Source organism: Pristis pectinata, chromosome 19, assembly GCF_009764475.1.
Source record: "Pristis pectinata isolate sPriPec2 chromosome 19, sPriPec2.1.pri, whole genome shotgun sequence".
Classification (NCBI taxonomy): Eukaryota; Metazoa; Chordata; class Chondrichthyes; order Rhinopristiformes; family Pristidae; genus Pristis; species Pristis pectinata.
Window position 1 is genome coordinate 35,213,923 of NC_067423.1, and position 26,533 is coordinate 35,240,455.

At 40.8% G+C, this 26,533-nt stretch overlaps 1 protein-coding gene across 12 annotated transcripts in view; it reads right to left on the reverse strand.

The window, feature by feature from the left end:
* Positions 1-13,158: 13,158 nt before the first annotated feature.
* Positions 13,159-26,533, reverse strand: part of lmo3 (LIM domain only 3) — a 60,196-nt gene continuing 46,821 nt past the window's right edge. For all 12 annotated transcript variants that reach the window (XM_052033843.1, XM_052033845.1, XM_052033835.1 and 9 more), the window contains exons 3-4: positions 22,777-22,902; positions 13,159-13,894 (exon numbers count right to left, since the gene is read on the reverse strand). In XM_052033843.1, the coding sequence (XP_051889803.1) occupies positions 13,789-13,894; positions 22,777-22,902 (232 nt within the window). In that variant the 3' untranslated portion in view covers positions 13,159-13,788. The remainder of the gene's footprint in view (positions 13,895-22,776; positions 22,903-26,533) is intronic.

Genomic DNA, 26,533 nt, shown 5'->3' on the forward strand with positions numbered 1-26,533 from the left:
ACGTCTCCAAATGTTCATAAATCCTGCCTCTCAGGATCTTCTCCATCAGCTTACCAACCACCGAGGTAAGACTCACCGGTCTATAATTTCCTGGGCTATCCCTACTCCCCTTCTTGAATAAGGGAAGAACATCCGCAACCCTCCAATCTTCCGGGACCTCTCCCGTCTCCATGGACGACACAAAGATCATCGTCAGAGGTTCCGCAATCTCCTCCCTCGCCTCCCACAGCAACCTGGGGTACATCTCATCTGGTCCCAGTGACTTATCTAACTTGATGCTTTCCAAAAGCTTCAGCATCACTTCTTTTCTAATATCTACATGTTCAAGCTTTTCAGGCCACTGCAAGTCCCCACTACAATCCCCCAGATCTTTCTTCGTGGTGAATACTGACATAAAGTATTCATTAAGTACCTCCACTATTTCTTCTGGATCCATACACACTTTCCCACTGCTGCACTTGATAGGCCCTATCCTTTCGCATTTCATCCTCTTACTCTTCACATACTTGTAGAACGCCTTGGGGTTTTCCTTGATCCTGCCCGCCAAGGCCTTCTCATGTCCCCTTCTGTCTCTCCTAATCTCTTTCTTAAGTTCCTTCCTTTTAGCCTTGTACTCCTCCAGATCTCTAACATTACTTAGCTCTCTGTACCTTTCGTATGCTTTTCTTTTCCTTTTGACTAGATTTAGACTAGATTTATTATGGCCTTAAATTTTGTAACTTCTGACAGCTCCGATTAGATTCCACCATCTGACATATATTCCCTTCCCCTTGAAGCATTTTGAAGGGATTGATCCCTTCACAACTCCCCGGTCCACTCTTCTGTCCCCTTCAACCACCTATACCCTCTTCGCTCCCTATCTGTCTTATGACAATTTCCCATGTAGCCACAAGGGATACAACAGCTGTCAAAGGATAACTTCTTGAGAGACACCAAAAGTAGTGTTGAATGAGCTGGCAGAACATTCGGTGGTGTAGAGGGCAGGCACAGTAGTGTAGCGGTTAGAGTAACACTATTACAGCGCTAGCGACCCGTGTTCAATTCCAGCCGCTGTCTGTAAGGAGTTTGTACATTCTCCCCGTGTCTGTGTGGGTTTCCTCTGGGTGATCCGGCTTCCTCCCACATTCCAAAGATGTACAGGTTAGGAAGCTGTGGGCATGCTATGTTGGCGCTGGAAGTGTGGCGACACTTGCGGGCTGCCCCCAGAACACTCCACGCAAAAATCTGTATTTCACTGTGTGTTTCGATGTACATGTGACTAATAAAGAAATCTTATCTTATTTCCTTATGAAGGTGGGCATTTCGGCCCATCAGGTCTAGGCCAGCTCACAGAGTGATACAATTCCCCAATTATATTCCCTATAACCCATTCTTCCTACATTCCCACCAATTCCATCCGGATTCTACCCCTCACCCACACGCCAGGGGCAAATTGCGGTGGACGATTAACCTACCAAACTGCAATTGGCCATCTGCTTTAAGACTCAGTGTTAAAAGCTGTCCAATAAATGGGCAGTTATCCTGAACAGTAGTAGCCAGGACTCTTCAATTTATTTCTAAATTTTATAAATATTATGCATTTCTCTAAATGCCACAGTTCTTTCCTGTAATACTTGCCTCATTATAACATTTTTATGAATAGTGATCTATAATTAAAAATATATTGTTGAACATATGCTTCCTATCTATAAACTTAATTTCTTGTTGCCATGGTTATTGGTCATGCTTTACTGCCAATGTTTTCCACTATAGTTTGCCATGTTAAGATATCCCATCCAATATCCCTGTTACCTGCGATAGTGAAGCTGCAGTTTCTGGGCACAAAATGGCTCTGTCGCATACGTCTCTGCAATCCTTCTTTCCCAGCTGTTGCCATCTTGTATATATAAAAACAAATCTTGTACTCATCAATTCATTGTGAATAACATCACAAGCAATTTATTAACATTTTAAAAGTCTTGGCCACAAAATTCTGTCATTTTTTGATGTGCCGTTACTGTGAAATTTGGAGTAGCAGCTGTTTACAACAGCTTTCCAGCTCAAAATTGAGCACTGATTTTCAAAATGAATGTTCTCTGTGCCATCTGCCTGCACCCACTGATTTAAATTTATGTAAATCAATGCCAGCAGTGTTGCAGCCCTTTATTCTACTTTTACAGTACTTGTATTTAAGTGAATTGTGACGAGAACCATACTTTAGTTTGTGGACCATTTATAGTTGAAGTTCCTTGCTTCTAATGAAATTCAACACTCTCCTTCCATAAAGAAATCACCGTGTTATTCTTAAATTAACTCCCCTACCACCTGAAATTTATGAATTTACGTATTTTCTTACAGCATAGAAAGAGCCCATTTCGGTCCTTTGAATCTATGCCGCTCACAGAACAATCCTGTTTGTCACATTCTCTCTGTAACCTATTCTCCCCTTATTCCTATTAACTCTCCCCTACCTCCAGATTCTACCACTGACCTACACCAGGGACAATTTACAGTGGCCAATTAACCTAATTAACCTTCCAAACCACAGGTCCTTAAGATGTGGGAGGAAACCAGAGCCCTCGGAGGAAACCCACAGACTCACAGGGAGAACAGACAAATTCCACACACTGAGGTCAGGATTGAACCCACGTCACTGGAGCTGTGAAGCAGCGGCTGTATTTTCTGCCCCACTGTGCAGCCACTACACTATTCTACATTTTTATTATGTGAATATATTCATGATTACCTGGTATTAGGAAATTAGCCTAGCCAGGTGACTGATCTTTCAGTGGGAGAATATTTAGGAAGTAGTTATTACAGCTCCATAAGTTTTAAGATAGCTATGAATAAGGACAAGTATGGACCTTGTGGGAAAGTATTAAATTGGGGCAGGGCAAATTACAAGAGCATAAGGCAGGAACAAGGTAGAGTTAATTGGGTACAGCTGTTTCTGGGCAAGTCCACATCTGACATGTGGAGGGGGCTTAAAGACCAACTGCACAGAGTACGGTACCGGAATCTTCCTGTAAGAAGGAAGGACAAGGATGGCAAGATAAGGGAACCTTGGATTACAAGAGAGGTGGTGAATTTAGTCAAGAATAAAAAGGAAGTGTGTGTAAGGTTTAGGAAGCTAAAATCAAAGAGACTACTTGAGGATTATAAAGAATCTAGAAAAGAACTCAAGAAGGGAATTAGGAGAGCCAGGAGGGGCCATGAAAAGTCCTCGGCAAGTAGGATTAAAGAGAACACCAAGGCATTCTATACATACATCAAGAGCAAGAGGATAACTAGGGAGCGGGTAGGACCACTCGAGGATAAAGGAGGGAACATGTGCTTGGAGGCAGAGGACATGGACAAGGTCCTAAATGAGTACTTGAGTTGATATTTACCAAGGAGGGTGACATGGAGGATGGAGAGATCAGTGTGGAGCATGCTAATATACTAGGGCATTTTGAGATTAAGGAAGAAGTAGTGTTGGGTCTCTTGAAGAACGTTAAGGTGTTTAAGTCTCCAGGCCCTGATGGGATATACCCCAGGTTATTAAGAGAGGCAAGAGGTGAGATCGCTAGGGCCTTGACCAAGGTCTTTGTTTCCTCTCTAGCCACAGGTGAAGTGTCCATGAGGACTGGCGAGTAACTAGTGTTGTTCCATTGTTCAAGAAGGGAAACGGGGATAATCCTGGAAACTCTCGATTGGTGAGTCTCACGTCAGTGGTAGGGAAATTATTGGAGAGGATTCTCAGGGATAGGATTTATGAGCATTTGGAGAAGCATGACCTAATTGGGGACAGTCAGCATGGCTTTGTGCAGGGCAGGTCATGTCTGATTAACTTACTAGTTTAATTAGCTCAGCACAACATTGTGGGTCAAAGGGCCTGTTCCTGTGCTGTACTGTTCCATGTTCCATGATATATTAAGTGAATCCTATATTACCCTTATGTATAATCTGGATTCTCAGCGGGGAGTGTTGAACAGGACTTCAGTGCCTCAACAAACATGACCTAGTTTATTCCAAAGCTCTTCCAGACTGATTCTGCAAGCTCCTACTATGTAGCAACCCAGAGAGCAGTCAATCCACTGACACTGTCCTTAAAGAGGCAGGAAAGTTCAAACGGCAATTACCCTTCAACAACCAACACTATATATACTTCGTTCTACTCTAAATGAATACTTATATTTTCTGAAGAAAATTTGTTTTTTAGCACCTTTTTACACCATCCTTACTGTTGGTGATTTCTCTCTCTCTGAAACTATCCCAACACTAGTCTAGCTAAAATGCATTTCTGTCCTATCTAATTTAATTCCAATACCATCCTTAGGTTAAGTTCATTCCCACATTTTTATTACTATATGGATTTCTAGATTACCTTTACTTGAATGTTGACACCTCATTACTTTATTTGAATTCACACTGTTCTTACATTATTCCAAAAGTCTGTTGGTTTCTATATTAGTTCAAATTGCTACAATATCCTAATTTTAAGTAATTCATTAAATCGTTCTAATGAGGTGAATTTTTTCATAAGCCTGACTGAAGTAAATTCCCTTAACTATTTCCATAAATGTTAGCACATTCTGTTCATGAATTGGCACATGGCTTGTAACTCAAGTAATATCTAATCCATCTTTAATTAAGCTTAATCATAAATAAATGCAATATCCTAAAATTCTTCTCCAACCTATAATTTCCAAACTACTTTTGGTATAGCACACAATCATGGCGTTAGTAATTATAACAGTGGTTCTTGTCCAACCACCTCATTTTCCTGCTTGTTTGAATATTCTTCCATTGGGACATGGGACACACAGGGAAACAAATGTTCAGAGGCAGGTATTGCAGACTTGCCACTAACCACCACTCCATCCCACCCCAACCCCATGGTGTATCTTGGATTAATTGTAAGGAGACTGTTGCTTTAGCACTATTGCCTTTCCAGGTGCTGTGTACTCTCTGCTGTGGATACTTAAAGAGCCGCTCTCTGAGTGGCCATTGTAATAAGCAGTTGATAGCTCCTGAAGGCTATCTGAACTCTTTCACAGTATAACAGAGAACCTAGACCCTAGATTGAAAATGAGGATGGGATACTATAGAAATTCTGGAGTGCAGAGTGTAAGATTGGGTGAATCTGAGTGTGTTACACAAAAGCCTGATTCCTCAGTGAAACAAATTAAGAAGCAGTATTTACAAAGATGAGCTTGTATAAAGTGGCAGGCCAAGCTGAGTGGAAAGCTACACAAGTATGGAAGTTTCAGGCGAGTTTAGTACTTATCTATAAAGAATGGAAAAGTTCTTCCAGGACAATGTTATACTGAAATAGTGGGAGAGAATGTTGAGGAATAAAACGCATTGTGAGTGTTAGATAGCTTGGTAGAAGTCAGCTTAAACATATGCAAAACACTGGTAAATCTGGTTATGCCACTGTAGGACAGCTGTTGTAGTTCTTTTTAATGAAAATCAAAATAAACTGCAGATAGTGGAAATCTGAAGTAAAGACAGAAAATGCTGAAGAACTCGCAAGTCAGGCAGCATCTGCGGAAAGAGGAACAATTAATGTTTCTGGTCTAAGTTCCTTCTTCAGAATTGAGTAAGGTATTCTACTGAGTTTTTTCGGCCTTTTCTGTTTATAGTATTGAAGTTTCTCCGTGTGTTTGAGGACCTCTTTAAAATCTCCTCCATAGAAGTTCCTCTTTAATGATTGTGACGAAATTTGACAGAACCACTTTAGTCAAGTGCCTTCCAAACTGTTCCAAAATTTTAAATCCAGCACATGGTGACTGAAGTCTGTGGAGGCAATCACTGATGCGTTCGTTGAATTAAACACTTTGTTATGCCAGTGTAACTTCGATATGTTTTTGGTCATCCAAAAATGATTCATATGCAGACACATACTGTATAATAATTTTTAGAAAGTACATGTGGTGTAAATAAATGTAAATCCATCTTTAAGAACTAAGTATTATGGTGTGATTTTTGATACATTGTTGTACCAGACATTGCTGCCACCTTCAGTAAAGGCTCAACTTCTGTTACTTGTTTATATAAACAACAATACTAAAGAACCATTAGAGACTACATTGATGTTGAGCTCTGTATATTGGTGTTTGTAGGAGTAGTGTTGATGACAAACACTGGACACGATGGAGTGCAAGGGGTATGAGTGGACTTTTTTGCCCTGTATAGGAAACAAATAGAGATATTCTTCAAGGTAAAATATATGGTTGAAAGAGGACAAAGAACAGAGAAATGCAGTGATTTGTGAGAAGAGGAAAAGAAATATTGTTGCTGTGTCATTTGGGACATTGGGACAAGCACCAAAAAATCTGGAAGAGGTCTCAGATGAGGGAACAGTAAAAATCTTGAAGGGATGTTTTAATCCAGTGCCAAAGCAGATTTTCAATAGCTACATGTTTGCTATTTGTATCCAGGAACCAGAGGAAATGGGTGGTGAACAAGTGGTCAGGTTAAAAGGTGCAATTTCCAAACCTTAGATCGGGCATTGTAGAATCATAGACTAGCTGTGGATGATGGTGCTGAGGTCAAGAAGGTTGAGAGCTTCAAGTTCCTAGGAGTGAACATCACCAACAGCCTGTCCTGGTCCAATCACATAGATGCCACGGCCAAGAAAGCACACCGGCGCCAGGAGGCTAAAGAAATTTGGTTTGTCCCCTGTGACACTCACCAACTTTTATCGATGCACCATAAAAAGCATCCTATCTGGATGCATCACAGCTTGGTATGGCAACTGCTCTGCCCGGGACCGCAAAAAACTGCAGAGAGTTGTGGATACAGCCCAGCGCATCACGGAAACCAGTCTCTCCTCCATGGACTTTGTCTATACTTCTCACTGCATTGGTAAAGCAGCCAGCATAATCAAAGACCCCATCCACCTGGGTCATTCTCTCTTCTGCCCTCTCCCATCAGGCAGAGGATACAAAAGCCTGAAAGCACGTACCACTAGGCTCAATGACAGCTTCCAACCCGCTGTTATAAGACTATTGAACAGTTCCCTAAGATGGATTCTTGACCTCACAATCTATCTCGATATGACCTATCACCTTATTGCCTGCACTGCACTTTCTCTGAAGCTGTGAAACTTTACTCTGCATTCTGTATTGTTTTACCTTGTACTACCTCAATGGACTGTGTAATGAATTGATCTGTATGAATGGTATGCAAGGCAAGTTTTTTACTGTACCTTGGTACATGTGACAATAATAAATCAATTCTAATAAGAGAATTCAGGCAAAACTTTGATGCTGGAAGAAGTTTGTAGAATAGCCACCAACATGAAATGGTGCTTAGAACAAGGCAGTTTTACTCAAGGCATGATTTGGGCACAAGGTGCGATTACGGGAGAATTCCATGGAGATGACAGTGGTGGCATAGCCTTCTTCTTCATGGTCAAGCCACAAGGAGGTTTAACAAGGAACCAGTTGGTCTTGTGGTGACCAAGTGAAGGTGCTCAAATTTGTGAAGCATGTGCAACAACTGTCAAAGTTGGATTGTGGAGTCAATGCAGAGATGTTCGGGAATTACAGAAATGATATGGTTGGATTCAACAGCAGATACAGGAAAGTTCATGTGGACCACCTGTTGTCTGATCATCATGCCAGAGAGGATGGAATTGACAACACTCAGAGATTTGAGGTACAGGATGATCCCCAGAACAGAGTCATTGCCGAAGGGGAGAAAGACCTAAGTAAGGTTGAGACAAAGGCAAAAAGATGCCACAGAAAGTCCCAGGAAAGTAAACTAACCAGCATCTTGAATAAGTACTAAATACACTTGCACTGTGGAGGAGGTCTCAGACAGCAAGATCTGAGATGCTGATAAAGGTGATTGTTTACTTTCATTGCATTAAAAGTTTCTTTTCTTCTTTTTGTTAATAGGTGGGCAGCGGGGCATACGTCAAATTGGTTGAATGTTGCTTTAAGGCTGCAGCCTCTGTACCTACTGTTAGCTGAACAGTTACATTGTTTTTAGGAGCTTCCACAGCCAGTCTATATTTATTACAATGGCTACTCGGTCGTGCTTGCTGGCAGCTCCTGAAGTCTGTGCAAAATCAATCAGGACCTCACCTCAGTACACCAGACACGGTGCTCTCACCTTCATCCCATAACCCCAATCTCAGTTTAAGATAATGCCAGTGAGTGAGGGGTTTGTGTTAGGAGTATACTGGAGCTATGAATAAGGTCCATACTGAGAAATCTGAGCACTCTCCCTGCCCACGCCGCACCCCATCTTTTAGATGTAGTCCATCTTGAATGTTCTGCACTTGTCTGGCAGCCAGAGAAGAAAACTGTAACCCAATAGGTCCAGGTTAAGTGTCTAAAAGGCTGCACTTGTTTTTGGCTTGCTGGCTTAGAGAGAAAGATGTGATGTTACTGCACAATATGTATCATCAACTAACATCAGTACAGCATCTTTATATGCCCAGCTGTGGTTATGTCCAATAGAGGTATAAAACTGACAATGAATAGCTAACGTAGCTTGATATAGGTTGTCTGGAATAACAATTATTCAAACAATATACTGGCGCATGAATACATAGCAACATGACTGGGTTAGTCAGTGCCTCTATAATTCTTTTCCAAATTTCAATAACAATTGGCAGAAGAGTGGAACACAGGTGACAGAGAGCTATTATTGGTACTTCTACTTTAATCTAAAACAGGGAAAATTGTTGAAATCTTTGAGGATTATAATAGGAGCAGGACTATGCCACCTGCCCCTATAAGCCTGCTCTGCCATTCATTAAGATCATGGCTAGGCTTCTACCTCAGTGTCACTTTGCAAGACTGTCCCTATAACCCTCAAGTCCAGAAGTCTATCAATCTCTGTTTTGAATGAACACAACAACAGAGCATCCACAGTCCTCCTGGGTTAGAGTATTCCAAAGACTCGTCACCCTCTGAGTGAAGAGATTTCTTCCCATCTGTCCTATCTGGAGCACCCTGGTCCTGGACTCCTCAACCAGGAGAAGAATCTTCCCTGCATCCAGCCTGTCAAGCTATTTAAGAATTCCGTAGTCTTCATTGAGATCTCTCCTTCTAAACTCCAAAGAATGTGGTTCCGATCTACTCAATCTCTCCCCCCAAGGTAAGCCCATCATCTAGTGAATTGTTGCTGTTCTCCCTCTATGCCAAATATTAGGTGAAGAGACCAAAACTGTACACAATATTCCAGGTGCAGTCTCACCAGAACCCTGATAATTGCAATAAGACTTCAAATCCTCTTTTAATAAAGGCCATCGTACCAATAGCCCTTCTAATTGATTGTTGCACCTGCATATTGTCTTTGAGCATCAACACTACTGAATCTTTCATCTTTTAACAAATACGGCTTTTCTGCTATGTATACAACATTTTTTCCCATATTATATTCCATTGACCATATTCTCGCTCATTCAATCAGCTTGTCCATTTCCACTTGGAGCTACTGGAAACTTACAACTTTGGTCCTCGCTTGTCACACGCTGCCTAACATGAGAAGGCTCCATTTATTCTCATTCTGCTTTCTGTCCAATTGTCCCATCTGAATCCAGTTATTTATTTTTATTAAATTTTTAAAAAAATTTTATTTACAGCGTGGTAACAGGCCCTTCTGGCCCAATGAGTTTGCACCGCCCATTTGTTAAACCCAAATTAACCTACCTGTACGTCTTTGGAATGTGGGAGGAAACCGCAGCTCCCGGAGGAAACCCACGCAGACACGGAAGAACGTACAAACTCCTTACAGACAGTGATGGGAATCTATAGCGATACTTGGATAATTCCTGTGGGACATTAAAGCCCCATGGATATTCCACTTCTCACGGTGATCCAGAACTTCACTAGTAGGTTACGCTCACAAGTGACCTACCTGCTAACTTTGCAATGGGTTTTTATTGGACCCCACACCACCTGTGCCACTGTTAACTTCCTAGAGCTGTAGACAGACACAGCACAGAAACAAGCCTTCATCCTGTGTCAATCATTAACCATCCATTCACACTAATTCTACATTAATCCCGTTTTATTCTCCCTACATTCTCACCAATTCCACTCAGCTTCTACAGCTCACCTAGAGGGAATTTACAGTGACCAATTAACCTATCAGTCTGCATGTCTTTGGGATGAGGGACCAACCCAAGGAAACCCACGTGGTCACACAATGGGAACACACAAATTCCACACACACAGAACCTGGGTCCCAGGTGCTGCAAGCCAGTGGCTGTACAAGTTGTGCCACTCCAATGAAGTGTTGACACAACTTTCCATGGAAAGCAAAATAAAGCTGCAGCTGGAAACAGTCAGCAGGTCGAGCAGTATCTGTGGAAAAAAAACAAGTTCATTTCTCAGGTCAAAGACCAATTCTCACATGGTGTCTTTGACCTGAAATGTTAAATTGCTTTGCCTTCCACACATGCTACCTGTCCTGCAGTGTTTCTCCAGCATTATATCTTTTACTTCATTGCAAGGCCTTGTGTGGTACATACAATGTTTGGGTGGGGATGGGGGATGGGGGGATGGGGGGATCGAGGTAGGCAGGCACTCATGGGGCAGGTAGCGGTGGTGGAAAATACATCTTTCTCACAACGATGAGAGAAGCGAGTCAGATAAGCCACATCTTCTGATTTAGTTGGCCATCAAAGCAATATGAGACATTTAGATGTGTTCAAAAACAGCAATCGAACAATTATACTTCTTGGAAAGATCCAACAGCATAGCTTTTCAGGTGGAGTGCCAAGGGCAAATGCTGAGGGATTGCCCCATCAGAGCTAATCAAGAAAACACTGTTGAACAAGTGCCTCAGGAAGTTTGACACATGCACACTTGCAAACAGTAAAGCTCCAATAACCTGCTATTCAAACATCCCTGTTATTCAGCATCATGCTCACCAGGTAATGGTTCTTATGTTCCCCTGAAACTTACCAGAGCCTACACCCATCCAAGTCTCACTGGTCACTGTGCTCCCCTGAGACTAACTGGGTGCCCAGTTCTTGCGCTCCCCCTACTAAGTTGGTCCCTGCTTCCTGTGATTTCCTGCATCTTACTGGCTCACTGGAGGGTTTAAAAATAATACTGTGTCACATTTAAAAACACAGTAAAATTGTGTTGGTGTATTAATATGAATAACACCCAATAGTCCAGAAAATCTGCCAGACCAGCACCACCAAGTCCAGTGTGCTGGATTATCTGTTTTACTCTATATAGGAATCCCAAAGTCTAAGGCAATGTGCACTGGAAAAATATCAGCTGATGCATCTCTACAAAATCTGGGCTGTTGCCCTATCACTGGATTATGTATCTTCTCTTTTATTATTCTTTGTAGTTGGGGTCATAGGAAAGGCAGATTTATCTTTAATGAGTTACCCAAAGGAAATCTTGCCCATTATTTTGACATACATGGATGTGCAACCCTGACCCTAATTGGCAGCTCCTTATCTGCAGTTAGTACATGGGGAACCTGGCCCTGAATTGTCACTCAGCAAAAGATTAGTGTTAATGTGCATCAGGCCATGCTAAAGACCTTGCAGCCAAAAAATATTTCATAAGATAAAAAACCTTACTGAAGCAACAAAACAAAACCCACATCCAGTTGAAAAACAAAAGGCAACCTGTATGTTTAATGGAACTGGAAGGCATGGGTGATGAATAGTGCTTGAACGACCCCCCCCCCCCCCCCCCCCCCCACTCGAGTAACCAACTACCCTACCCTTCCCTCTTTGTTCTGGGTAATAGTCTCTCCAGTCATGTAACCCAGCACTCTTCCAGTGTGAGCTCTGGTGCTAAGCTCAATTCACTCATCCTTCAGTTCAAACATCGTTACAGTGACTCTGGAGAGTGAACAGATACAGAAGTTCGTTCCCTCATCCTCACCTCCGTTGCCTTGTTGTGGCTTGGTAGCTCCATCATTAACCAGATCAGGTGTTATTCACAAGTTCCTCAATAGCTCAGCAATTAAATATCTTATAATAAGACTTCGAGGTTTTACTACTTTGCCCCAGAACTAGTGACTCATTTCTATTCTCTCCATAGCTGAGCACCAAAGTCTCCAAAGTAATGGATAGGCTCAAGCTTCTTGCATTTGAGGAGGCAGGAGCACCTTTTAACCACCTGATCTGGAGTAAAATCATATTTTCATAGCTGAAACAACACAGACTAGCTTTCAATTAGATCGATCCCAAGACTTTGCCTCATTTTCATTTTATAAAACTGGCTCTCCCTGCCCCCAGTAGCATTAAAACAGCACTTATACAAAGTAGCTTACACCAAATGGAAACATCAAGAACTCCATCTGTTTGTAAGACGCATTTAAAAAACAGGTAATTTCTATGAAATATTTTCTGAAAGTACTAATTAGTGGAACACCACGAAGTTTACACACTGCAGAATATACAGGGTTCCAAAAGTTGTCTGGAACTAATTTAGATTTCAATGGTATTTAGGATTTTAGATGTTGGTAGGTGGTCCCTTCCAATTAAATTCAATTCCATCCACAATTAGTAATGAAACAATCAAAACTCAATTTAAATGTGCAACCAATACCAAAAGCTTTTTTTAAATATCACCCCATGCTTGGTTTAGTGAAGGCAAATTGCAGTTCAGATGCATGAACATTTGGTACCTTTCAAATCTGAGGACTGTAGATTTTTAAAAACACATTAATCTATAATCTACATTGAGCTGTTTCTACAGGTTAATTTGTTTTGTGTGATATATACCTTCTCAAAATTGCTCATTTGCCGTTATATTCAAGATTTGCCTTATCAAGAAAGCAGAATAAAGTTGACTAATGCTTCAGAACCATTTACTGCCTGTTAAAGGCTGCCAAATTGCAGATAACAGTCAGTCATTCAGCTGCTAGTCATTACTGGGGTACATCAAAAGAGTCAAAAAAAACATACAAAAAAACTACAAGCTTCCATTCTTCAAACCCTTAGGCTAGAGTATTTCTGAACACACTAATTTATCAGAAATATGCTCTCGTTAGATCTATATTTGGAGTGTCTGGGTGACACTATTTAAAATGTGCAAGTATATGAAAATGAACCAATTCCATTTTAGTAGAAGGAAAAAAAACATACAAGTTCATGTTCCACAAGATGTTCCACAAAACCATGGTGTAAAATTGTTTATTGGACAAACTGATTTCTCATCTGCTAGACAAAGCAATTGTATCAGAGTTGCTGGCAAAGTTACTGTTATTTTGTATTGCCAACCTAGGTGCAAGGAGGTTAAATATTTGGCTACTCCTAGGTCTCAAAATCTTAAACACATTGTATTGGCAGACAAATTAAAGTGCATAGAATTGCGGTTTTGATTATTTTAATAGAAAGTGACAGCTCAGTTAAAATAGTTAATAGAATACAGAAAGCATAATTAATTATACAATAAATCTGAACACTGATTGTACTAAATGCAACAGTACCAGGAAACAAAGAAATAAACACAAATGTTAACACAATAAAACTGTATTACATTTGTGCTTCAAATATTACAATATAGTATGTACAAGAGTCATCCAAAATAAACATCTCATGCCAAATGAAAAAAAATTATAAACTGTAAGCAGCAAAGAATAAAAGGGTTTGGTCTCCCTCATGACAAAAGCTCAATATATACAGTAGGTCTAAGACATTCAACTTAGAACAGGAACAAAATGACTATATACTGTTTTCTTCCACCCTTTATTCCAAACATGGCCACCAGCTCTGGATACTGTGTGTCTATTCTATTAGTTCCTGTTTCAATTCATATTTACATGTTAAGTAAATGATACAGAAGTTAGTGCTTATAACTAGTTTGATCGAAGTGCCCGTTGAGGTCAGCGAACCTGGGATGTGTAGCCTTCTTTCATCAAACCTTCCTCATAGTCTGTCTGGCACAGAATCATATTGTTCTTGAGGAAAAATTTATCTCCAACACAAAACCTGAACACAGAAGAGGGAGGGAGGAGAAAATATGAGAGGTGTTAAATATATGGGGCAACCAAGTAGACAGGTTCCTTAAATAGAAATAAAATCTATTAGTGTATAATACACCTGTACATTTCTATTATATGTTGAGAGCTACTTCACCTAGTCAGACTTTTGGCTCAGTTGTTAGGTGTGGGTTCCAATTTGCTGATGGAAAGCAACATTTGTCTAATATGTATACATGACAAGTATGCACAAAGAGTTCTTAACTGTAGGCTTTTAAGCAAATTACAGTGCTTTGTGACCGTTTGGATTTAACCTTCAGAGGCTCTTATGCCTACTCTACCAAATCCAGTAAAACGGTGCATAATTACACAGATCAACCCAGGTGACCCTTGATAGCAGGCTTTGTTGTTTGGATAGCTGTTTACTGATGATGTTCCATTGTACTGACAGAAATCCCATTGGTAATAATGTTAAACAGATTAGATTTAATATTGAAAGCAACACAATGTTCTGTGATTCTCAAGTGCGGAATTAGAAGCTTTTCACAGATATTAATTCCAGACAAATTGTGCGCCTCTTCATCTCTCAACCAAGCAGGTTTCCTTCAGAACTGCTGCATTGATTACATAAATTGGAAGAACTGAATAAAAGATGGTCTTTTGGAAAAGACAAAAAAAGGTAAAAATGTATTCTTTGCCACTTTTACTAAATATGCATCTCGAGAAAGTTAACAAAGTTTTAAAAAAAAAGGAGTGCAGAAAGTAGACACTAGTAAGCTCAGTATTCATCGTAAATGACCAAGGAAGAATTTCCACTTTTTCTTTGTAAACAAATAACTTCTCACTTTTTGTTTGCATATTGTAGAGGCTAAGATGACCCGGGGGGCTTTATTTGTAACTATTGAGTTAGGAAGTGTCTCTCACATTCTTCATTGGATTGGTGTGTACCTCACATTTTTAGCTCTTGTATTAAATGTACATGTACGTAGGTTACAGTATATTTCTACAAACCATATGCTTATGTTAATGATCAAATCAGATTTGATCGATCAAGCCACATGATGTTGAATTAGCAGCATTTCACAGTCATTGTTTACCACATAATTTATACAAGTACTCAATTTCTTCTCAAACAAAATTTTTATGAATTGACTGAATAAAGTAGAATATTTTCTGCTGCTCTAAGTGAAGATTTCAGTAGCTTACTGATGCTTAAAGTTGATCATACTTAAAGTTTACTAATTCAGATTGTGAGCAGAACACTCAGGGCAGAACTGTTTTGTTGAACAAAGGCTCAACAGAAGAAACAGCATAGACAAGAACCTTTAAATTTAAAATGGGCAAGGGAAACAGGGTCACTATTCCTTACTGTATGTTCTACAGCAAAGCCAAAGCATGAATCCAAAAATAGACTCAACACCTTTTATGATTGCAGGTCACCCCAAAGTACGTCGATAACCAATAAATTACTTTTCTAGTGTAGTCACTGTTGGAACGCGGAAATCCATGGTTGCCAGATTGCACACTCCCACAAAAAGAAATATGACATTGACCAGATAATCTGTTTGTGATGTTGATTGAGAGCTATGGGTGGGGGTTGTGTAGCAGTGATTAAGAACCCAGAGTCCTGGACTATTGATTGGAAAAGATTAGTTTCTCCATCACAGCAGCTGGGAACTTTAAATTCAAGCAAATGAAACAACCCAAAATGAAAAAGATAGCATCACTAATGGGAACCATGAAAAGCACCAGATTGTCATTACCTGTTTTGGCCAATGGGTGACTCCAGCCCCAACAAATTCCTCCTCAGTTCAGGGCATTTAGGAATGGACTAATAAAAAAATGCCAGCATTGCCAACGATGTCCACATTGAATGAACAAATAAAAAGAACAAATATAGGCTGGGACAATGAGTAATAGATCCATGCTCTTCTTCAAAATGGTGCAATGGAATCTTTCATGTCCACCTGAGCAGACAGAGCGAGTTGCAATTCATCATCTCATCTGAAAGGTGGCATCTGTGACAGTACAGCACTCTCTCAGTACTCCAAATTGTTCTTCTCAAGTCTCCGAATTGGGACTTGAACCCACAACTTTCTGACCAAGATAGCCGTGCCATCAACTGGGCCACAGCTGAAGGAGCTGTGACTATCTCCCTCATGTATCTTCATAACCTTTCTCATTACTTCTGCCCTCCCTACACAGAGCTCTTTATTCCCCATGCTGGTTCTCTCATCTCTTAATGGGAGCTTTTACTGGTATCCATGCAGGATTTGCAATGCTCGGAGCTTGGGGGAGCCACTTGGCCACGAGTGACCTCACAAGTGAGCCCTACTACTTTCCTCACTCAGAAGGTTACATTTCTTCAGGGCAATGTGCTGGCAACACTGCAAATGGAGGACAGTTTCTCAAGCTCAATGACTTGTGAAATCATGAGAATGCATCTTATGGCTGCAATAGTAGCAGGACCCAGGGGAGTCTTTGCAGTTTAGGAATGTTAATTGACCTGATAAAAATCTCAATGCAAAGTAGTTAAGTTTGCAGATGATGCCAAACCTAGCTGGATAGGAGGCAGGAGGCAGAGCTAATGGGCGCGGCATGGGATGACTAGAACGAATTTGAATGTGAGCAGCAAAGTGGGAGAAGAATTAGAGTAAAGTCCCATTTATCCAGCATTTATGCATCCAGAATTCTCATGCAACTGACAAGAATTTCTAAGAATATTCAGCCTTTGACTTACAAAAGGTTCCGTTGAACCTGATGAAATGCCATTAGAGTATCGGGAACACGGTGAATAAATTGCACCAGCCTTTTGCCATTTAGAATTAAATGATTTTAGTTTAAGTGGTAGCCTAGACCAGGCTATGTGTAAAAGTCCATGCAAAGCCTACATAGGATTGTTTTGTTTTTAAAATAAGCTGAAACAGTGAATTTTATTTCAAATGTTATGCAAAGTAAGTATGAAAATACATTTTTTACTTTGTCTATACACAGGGATAGTGCAGTTGTATTCTGATTTGCAGCAGCATCTTCGAAGATTTGGCACTTTGTGTGATGGTGAGCAGTAATTTTTTTGATTTATTTTTGCTGTATTTTACATTAGTACTGTTTAGCTTTAAAATATAGAATTGCAGTGTAAAGCAGAGTTATTTACAAGGGTAAAGAGAGGACATAGTTCCGCAGACACAAGAGACTGCAGATGCTGGAATCTGGAGCATCAAACAATCTGCTGGAGGAACTCAGTGGGTCGATCAGCAACTGTGCGGGGGAAAGGAATTGTCCACATTTCGGGTCAAAACTCTGCATCAGGACCCTCTTCTCACTGCTCCCTCTCTGTGGATTGCACTACTCTCTGGCTCTTTAACCATATAGTTCAGCAATTTACTTAAAGGTTAATGCATAGAACACTAGTATGCGTTGTACAGAATTTTTTATCTGGAGAAATTCTTGTGCAGCGACATATTCACACAACTGACTCCCCCCCAACCCCCCATTCCCCATGATGTTACAAGTCAGGCAAACATGCTTAAATTGTGTAGAAAGAATTAAAGTAGAAGCCGAACACCATCTGAGAGTTTCACAAGACTCACCACTTAGTTTGGCAAGGCAGTCGAAGGGAACAAGATACCGCAGTGTTTGCGCAGATCAGCAGGGCATAAACCAGGAGGAGATTATCCCAAAACAGAACCATGTAGGGTATTGGCCAGAAGAAACAAATGCAACAATTGCAACCTCAGGAGAGCTGGCCCTCATACTGGCTGTGTTAACAAGGGTACATTGAAGGAAACTTTGAAAGAAGAATGAGAACAGAAGTTTATAGAAACAAATACAAAACAGTAAACCCAAAGTATAAATTCAGGGAAGCAGAACTGTAGAACAAGGATAAGTACACTGGAAAACTGCAAATCTAGGCATCAGGAATATTCTTCAGAAAGGAATTCTGATTGTTGTGGGTAAAAAAAAACTAAACATTCAGCACCCTGCCCAAGGAGGACGAGAATGTAGGAAAAATGGCAAACAAGTTTTGCACAACACAGGTCCCACAAAACAGCCCCGAGGGACTGGTTAATTTGTTTTAGTGATGCTTGTCAAAGGATAGATATTGACAAAATGCTGGACTAACTCGCATGCTCATCAAATAGAGAGTTAGGATAGTTTAGGTAGAGTCTTGATTTAACTCGATCTGAAAGGTGGGATCTCAGCACTGTACACGTTTATTAGCTGAAGTTATAGGTTCAATCAGGGCAAGGGTTGGTGCTGAACCAACGATCTCCTGAGCAAAGTAAGTGGCATCACTCAGTAATGCTTCTGATTTTGATAGTGAAGTTATAACAGAGATAACAATTCTGCATACACAATTTAATTAACAGGATTGCCAGAAAACCAACCAATTCTAAGCTTCAAGCTACTGAGCCATTAAATCAGCAAAAGTAAAAATGTTGTTCATCCTGCTGTTGCAGGCACAAAACAGCTCAGATAGCAAAACCCATTCAACTGGGTTGGGGTCAGTTGAACAAAGTCTGAAACAGGATAATAAAACAAAGCGGTAAAGCAACAGAACGCAAATATAAAAGTGTTTGTAGTGTCCTTGCAAAAAAAGTGGCTCAGAGAAGTGAATGAAATCCAGAGCGTTGAGATGCCCTCTGGGTGTTGGATGTGCAGGGAATGCAAAACACCCAAGAGAGGTTTTACTCCCTTTCATTCAAAGTATTTTTCTTGTGGGAGAGGAAGCGTTCAAGACCTTAAGAATCACCAACTATTTTGGTAACACTGCAGCCTTGTAGTAACATTTCTACATGCCTTCCCTGGAATGGGTGTATGGTTACAATCAAATGAACCTGAAGTAAACCGTGTACATTATTATCACTCATCACTATCACTTTACTCTGCAGGTACCAGGCATCCAGTAATCCTCAATTCACCACGGTTACTCAACCAGCCTCAAAACTATGGAGACAGGCAATGAAAATGTTCCCAGTTGACAATCGTTGCATTGTTGACAGGATCAGATGTTTCTTGGAAAAGTTGCCACCAACTCCTGCTCTTTCCAAGCTGTTGCAGATGTTCAAGGTCGACAGCCACTGGGCTCCTGTATCCCTCACACCATTTCGATCCCCCAGCAGGTTTTTTAGCGAGGACCTGTCAAGGGTGTTAGGCTCAGAGCAACTAGGGGCAGGAGGAGGTCTCCTGGCCTCTTGAGCCTGCTTTGACATTCAATAATACAGGTATTCTGATTGCTGCTCCTTCCTACATATCTCTTATCCCTTTGCTTATCAAGAAACCAACTAAATCTGCCTTAAAAATCACAGACTTTCTTCCTCAAAGGATGTTGGAAGCAGAGGTCCAAAAACTCACCACCTTCAAAAGAAAGAAAAATCCACATTTCTTAAATGAGTGATTTGTTCTTTCCAAACAGTGACCCACAGTTCTAAATTCCTCCATAAGATGAAACATCCTCTCCACATCCATCCTGTCAGGATCTTGAGCATTTCAATCAACTCCTCTCCAACTCCAGAAGATAAAAACCTTGCCCATACAACCATTCCTCAAAAGACAGCCCTCCCATTCCAGATATCAGTGGATGCATTTATATCTTTCCTTAGATAAGGAGATCAGTACTGTGCACAGTAGGGCACATGCGGTCTCACTGTTGGGAGCACTCCCGTGTTCTGGTGGATTACATATTACACTTCACTTTTAGAATTTTACTGTATTAAAAGGCGGCTTCTCCATCTCCACCCAACACCTCTCCAACCTAAACCACAATCAATACAACTGAACACGTTTATAACCAGAATTTGAACATTATGGGATAAAGAGTGGGGCCATAAGGGAAAAACTATTCTCAGCAAGTTCAATGCCTGGTGTATACAATATCAGTAATAATTCATGAGCATTGCAATAGTGCACAACCCTCAGGGATTATGTGCAAGCACTTAATCGTTTAGTTAATGATAGTGCTGAAGTCAAGTGTCCACATGTTTTATACAATGTTCCATCTTGTCTCCCCTTCAGTTCAAGGAGGCTGAAATAGACAGAAATCCAAGGCATCCCTGGAAGAGATGTCCTCTAGTGGTGCTGTATGCAAAGAAGCATGCACATTTTCAGTAAAGCACAAGTGAGACCAGCTGCCATATAACCACATGCCAGTAAGAGGAAAAACAGAAGCAGCATGTGCCAGAGGAATATGCAAAGTTCATCGAACACTGGAGCAGTACATGGCCATCTAGCTCCTTGTGCCCTTTCATTCATTCAATGAAACCTTGACAGATCTGGGACTTAACCTCACATTCCATGGTCTCATATCCCAGATTACTTTTGGTTAACAAAAGATTATCAATCTCAGCATTTAAAGCTGACAATTACCTTGCATCAGTTTGAAGAATTCCAAACTTCTACTACCCTCCAGATGTGCACGTTTCTTGACAAGGCTCCTTTAATTTTTTTAGTCCTACATTCTTCATTCAGAAGCAATGAGCTTCACCATGTCCACCCGCTCAATTCCACAATATCTTCAGCTTCAATCTTTCCTTAGATACAAGCAATACAGTACACAGTACTCTACATGTTGGCTTAGTGTTCGAAAGTTTGCTGATAAACACATCCTATGCCTTTGTTCTGGTGGATCATAGGTAATGATATCTTAGATTCACTTCTATAATTTCACAGCAGCAAGTAAAAAAAAACCTTCATCTCCACCTGACACCTCTCTCCAGAAAATACAGCCATAGGTTGTATAACCTCTCCTCATAATTTAACCTTCAAAGTTCAGGTGTCATTCCTATAAATCTACACTGCATTCCTTGCAAAGCCAATGGATCCTCCGAGAAGGGAAGCCCAGAAGAACATGCATTGCTACATTGGTACTTAATATTACAGGGATTTACAACTATGCACCAGGAAAAAAGTGCACTGTTATTTGTTACTGTAAATCATGTAAAAGCAAATCAAATTTAGTGAACCCTGACCTTTTCCACAGGTCCTTGTAGGTGTTTCTGCAGAGCTCAATACAATAGTTAGCAACACCAACACCCACAACTATTGTCCTCGTCTTCTAGATTGCACCTGCTTCCAATTGAAACCCACAGGCTCATCTGTCCCCAATAAAGCACATCACACAACGTAGTTGTAGCCTCTGAAACACTCTTCCAGCTTTTCAAATATCAGCTTTAACAATTCTAGTTCTGCCATGTACATTGCTGCGTGCTGTGTAGAACAGGGATAAACAATTCAGGTCCTCTACCCTATTCTACATAACGACTTGTCCAGTAAGTGTATCGATTCTTGATTTAAGTCAGTTAGGCCAGCAAGTTTTTGCAGCGTTCAACAATTTTATGGTCTTCTCTCTAGAATGGTTTAGCTCTCGTTTTAAGATGACTTTGTCCTGAATTCACCGAGTAGCAGAAAAGTCTCTCTCTATACACTAACAATTACTTTGAGCCTAGAACCACAGTCTAGTTACATCACCTCTGCAATATACAAACTTTGATCCATTCTGGTGAATTTTTTACTGTACACCTTTCAAGGCTAACATATCCCTGGATAAATGCAGAGTTTCAGCAAAGGTTGCACAATGTGGCCTACACCAAAGTTGCAATTAATTTCCTTGAATGAAAGCATTAAAATCCTCTGCCTCAGAAACTGCATCTTTGCTCTGTACAGACTGGATGTCACCAATGTGATGCTTCAACACATGGCAAAGCAGGACTTTAGTTATCATCTAAATAGTGTTAGATGGTAAGTGACTGACTTCTGGGTCATACTGTGGGTGTCTATAAAGTTACAATGAAAGGAAAATTGAAGACATCGGTGCAGTAACTGGTTAGCCATACACTGTACTGCCAGAGAGATCAACATCTCCCTCCAAATGCTCAAATCAGTGACACCAAGCTGCTCTGACCCATCATTTAAACAGGGTTAGTTTGGGACGTTCACTTTGTGTCCTCTGCCGCCCTGGGACACCCAGTCTTCCTGCATTCAAAAATGGTTAAAAAGAGCTGCTGCACCCATATTACGGGGCTAAATATTTCTCCAAGCTAAAATATAGAGAGCTTGTTCCGATAGCTATTCCATTCATTTTGCTGTAACGTCGTGACTGCAAAGCTCATTAAGCAAACCACTTCAACCTTTTCTTAGTTCCTCTCTCCTTAATATGGAATAATACTCCTGTGTAACATACAAGGTTGTGGTATTCTTCCTGTTGCTACTTTTCTGTGATTTAAGAAAGTTAAAGGCAGGTGATTTAATCTTTCCCGAATATAATTTTTCCATCAGAAGCCGATACATGCTTTCATTAATTTTCTAAAATATTAAATTTAATATACACACACCTCAGCCACAAGCTAATGAACAAACATTCCACAATGTATCATTTTTATATTAGATCCTACATATTTATAGACTTCAACACAATTATTACCCTCAGGGGCTTGGAGTTGGCAGGAAGGCCCCCAAAGGCTGTAGAAACGTTAATGAATTTTCCTATTAATGTGCAGAGCCGGCTTCTTGGCAAGTACTGGTATCTCCATCACTATTTAAACATGCCTTACTATTAATTTGTTTAACCCTATGAACGCTATTGGTTATTCAGAACTTGAAGAATCAGAACCCGACAAATTTTCAATTAATACTTTATGGTGTTAACTCCAGCATATTAAGTTGTTCGAAGGATGCTCACTGCATTTTCTTGGGGTAGGGGAACATTATACAGTCAAGCCAGACTTTGTGGTGATTAATGGGCAGCATTTTCTATAGTCAAAAATCTAATATAAAGCAGATGGGTTTCAGAAAAATGATTTGAATTTACAGTGAGTACCAGATGTTACATTCTTTTAACTAATTGGGCTTCCGCGTGCACTGCTGGCAATGAGGGCTTTTGATCAAAAACTTTACCTCTGATTGCAGAGCTGACAAGCAAAGCAGTCCAGGTGATAAACATTGTCCTTGGCTCTCATGACCATCTCAAAGGCAGGAATCAGCTTACTGCATGCGGCACAATTCCCTGTCACACCAAACAACCTGCAAAATGAGGAAGACAAACAAATTCAGCACTAGTCACAGAATCATGCACCTCTCACTGGCTCGACATTTATTTACCTTCCCACATCTCTGCTGGGAAAGTCGTTGTGCTCCTGTTCAAGGCCTGGTGAAACCTAATTCAAGCTTTCAGTTCATGCCTGGGTGATGGAAGACACGAGGAATCTCAAATTATGCAGAAGAGGCCAAAGAAATTAGAATTCATATTCAAAGAAGTGAACATCAAGAGACATTACTCTAGCACCGATGTAGGCACAAGTAAAAGGCAGCAATTGGTTCCATTAACAGAAGGGCTGGTAATGGAGTTCAGAAGGATGAGGGCGGAATCTCACTGAAACCTACCAAATATTGGGACGACGTTTCCAATAGTAGGAGAGTCCAGGATCTGAGGGCACACCCTCAGAATAAAAGGGACTTCCCTTTAGAACTGAGATGAGGAGGAATTTCTTCAGCCATAGGATGGGGAGTTTGTGGAATTCGTTGCCACAGAGGGCTCTGGAGGCCAAGTCATTGAGTGTATTTAGATAAGGGGGTTCAGGGTTACAGGGAGAAGGCAGGAGAATGGGGCTGAGAAATAAAAATCAGCAATGATTGAATGGCGGAGCAGAATCGATGGGCCAAATGGCCTAATTCTGCTCCTATATCTTATGGTAATCAGAGATCACATTTAACAAAAAATAGTTTGTATGAGGACCAGAGGGAAGAGGGGGGCACTTTTTTTTTGAGAAAGGTAAGCATACAAGGATGATAATTGGTAACATTCTGGGTATAAAGTGCTGGGACTGGACTGCATTGCATCTCTTTAAAAGAGAATTTGATAAATATTTCAAGAAATAATTTGCAGGGCAATAGGGAAAGAGCAACAGGGGGTAAATGATTAGATAGCTCTTCCACTAAACCGATGCAATGGGCCAAATGTTTCCCTTTCAGAGCTGAGTGATCATGTGACAGATTTCACTGCAACACAAAACACATTTTCAAAAATCAAAGTTCACAAAGGGGAAACTGTTAATTCTTCACTTGGGAAGAGGGGCAAATCTAAGTAGAAAGTGGTGCAATAAGGATCTCAATGCAAAACAGCGCAAATTACAGGCCTTAAAAACATGAACCCAAATGGGATTACGACTGAGAGTTAATGGTGTTTCCTGCATTGTATGAGGGTCCCTACTCTCCCTCTGGAAGACTCTCCCTCTGAATAGTCCTTACTTTCAATGTGGCAACAGGAAATGTGAGAGCTCTTATTACACTACTGTAAAACACCATCACCTTGATAATAAGGTGCACTGGGGAAATAAACTTAACCTGATTTGAAACACTCTCACCAAGTTAAAGATGTATATTTTTTCTTGGTAATTTTTGCTTTAGACAATGTATTTCTCTGGGGTCAGGAAGGGGAGGAAGTGAGTATTAACACTGCAAAATGAGGCACTGAATTCAGACACGCAGAATGAGTCATCTAGCTGTCCTCATGTAGGGTCTCAATCTGAAACGTCATCTTACACCATTTGCCTCCACAGATGCTGCTTGACCCACTGAGTTTTCTTGGCATTTGTGTCAGCATCAAGCACTTACCAATCAACTGGAACCAGTAACGGAACAATAACCACACGTGGCCTCAAAGCACCTTAACCAAAGCTTGCCGAGAAGAACCACCGAAAGCAGCAAAGGATTTAGTATGCAACTAAGATGAAGATGATTCAGGCAGTTTGTAAAAAGATTCCTCTTTAAAATGTATATTTTGCAATTCTACTTTCACATATTAAATGCATAACAAAACCTGAATACTGGAAATACTCAGCAGTTTGGGCAACATCTACGGAGAGACAAATAGTTAATGTTTCAGGTTAATAATCAACCTAAAACTTTAACTCTGTTTTTCTCTCCACAAATGCTGCCTGACCTGCTGAGTATTTCCAGCATTTTGGCTTTAATTCTGACTTAAAGCATCTGCAGTTTTTTGTTTTCTAAACCAGATTAATTTCCAATCAAGCAGTTGTATTTCCGTGGCTCCCGCTCCATGCTGTAGAGTCATGAAGTATGGAAACAGGCCCTTTGGCCCATCACATCCCTTCTGACCACCAAATATCCTTCTACATTAATCCTACTTAGTTCCTTTCTTGCGTCCCCATCAACTCCACCACTTTATTCTTCTATCACTCACCTGCACCAGGGGCAACTTACAGTAGCTAATTAACCTACCAAGCAGCATGCCTTAGGCATATGGGAGGAAACCGGACCACCCAGAGGAAAACCCATGTTGTCAGAGGGAGAACATGCAAATTCGACACAGACAGGACCAAAGGTCAGGATTGAAGCAGTGTCTCTGGAGCTGTTGAGGCAGCAGTGCCAACCACTGTGCTGCCTGCTATGTTATTTATCCCCAAGCTTTACAATGGTCAGTAATTAGTGGAAGGTGCAGCTATACCATTTCAGGATGGTTTCCTTTAAAAGAAGGAGATCTTGACTAGCATAGATATAACACTGCCTCCCAGTGGAGGATCCCAGAAAAGCACTATAACTACTCAAGTAAACCCTTGAGCAGGAAGGTAGATACAGATGTGCATTGTTTGGATGAATACAGGTGCCTAGTTGAAGGAGTTAAGAAGATAACAGATTGAAGTGGGGGAATAGCTAAAATTCCTGTTTAGCCATTAAAAACAAAAGCAGCTGTGTTCTTTGTAAAGAGGCTCACGATTTTATTTTAGAGACAGAGTCCAAAATTCTGGATACACTTCCAAATTAGGTGATGTCCAATGTTACTTTCAAAGATATCAATGCTCATCAGGCATACTCCACATTTTTTCCAACAACCATCTCCAAGGCTTTATTCCCCCAAACATACCACAGGAGAGATTATTGTTTATTTGCATTACCGGGAAAATGCACACGTTGTGGATGAACTTTAGAAAAAGACCAACAATTGGGCAGCACAGTGACAGGGCTGGTAGAGTTGCTAACTCAAAGTGTCACTATCCTGGGTTTAATCATGACTTCCAGGGCAGTGTGGCATTTGCTTCCTCTGTGACCGAGGGCATTTCTCTTGGGTGCTCTGGTTTCCTCCCACATTCCAGAGACGTGCAGTTGGTAGGTTAATTTGCCACTATAAATTGTTCCCAGTGCACAGGTGAGTGGTAGGTTCTGGAGGGAATTAATGGGAATGTGCAGAGAGTCAAATGGAATTGTGCAGAATGACTACAAATGGGCACTTGATGGTCAGCATGGACTTGATGGGCCAAAGGGCCTTTCTGTGCTGTAATGACTATGACAATCTTGCGTAGCCACCAAGTATTTAGCATCCTCAAACTCTCTGGTTGCTTGCAGGCTCATCTGACCAGTCTTTGTGCTCTCTAGCCCAACATGATGGCCCTCATGTCCCAATTCAGACCAAATCCCTTCACCCTGCTTCTCATCAGTCTACTTACCCTTTGTTTGGTAAAGCCATCACCACCATCAGGTTTTTGCACTACAAATGTTGATGGAAACATTTGAACGGTAAATTTAATTTATACTATTGGCATGCATACCCGACAGGAGAACCTGTCATCAGGTAACAGAATGTTAATCCATTGAGTTTTGGATAATAAAAATAATGAACAGAAAACTATGGCTGCAC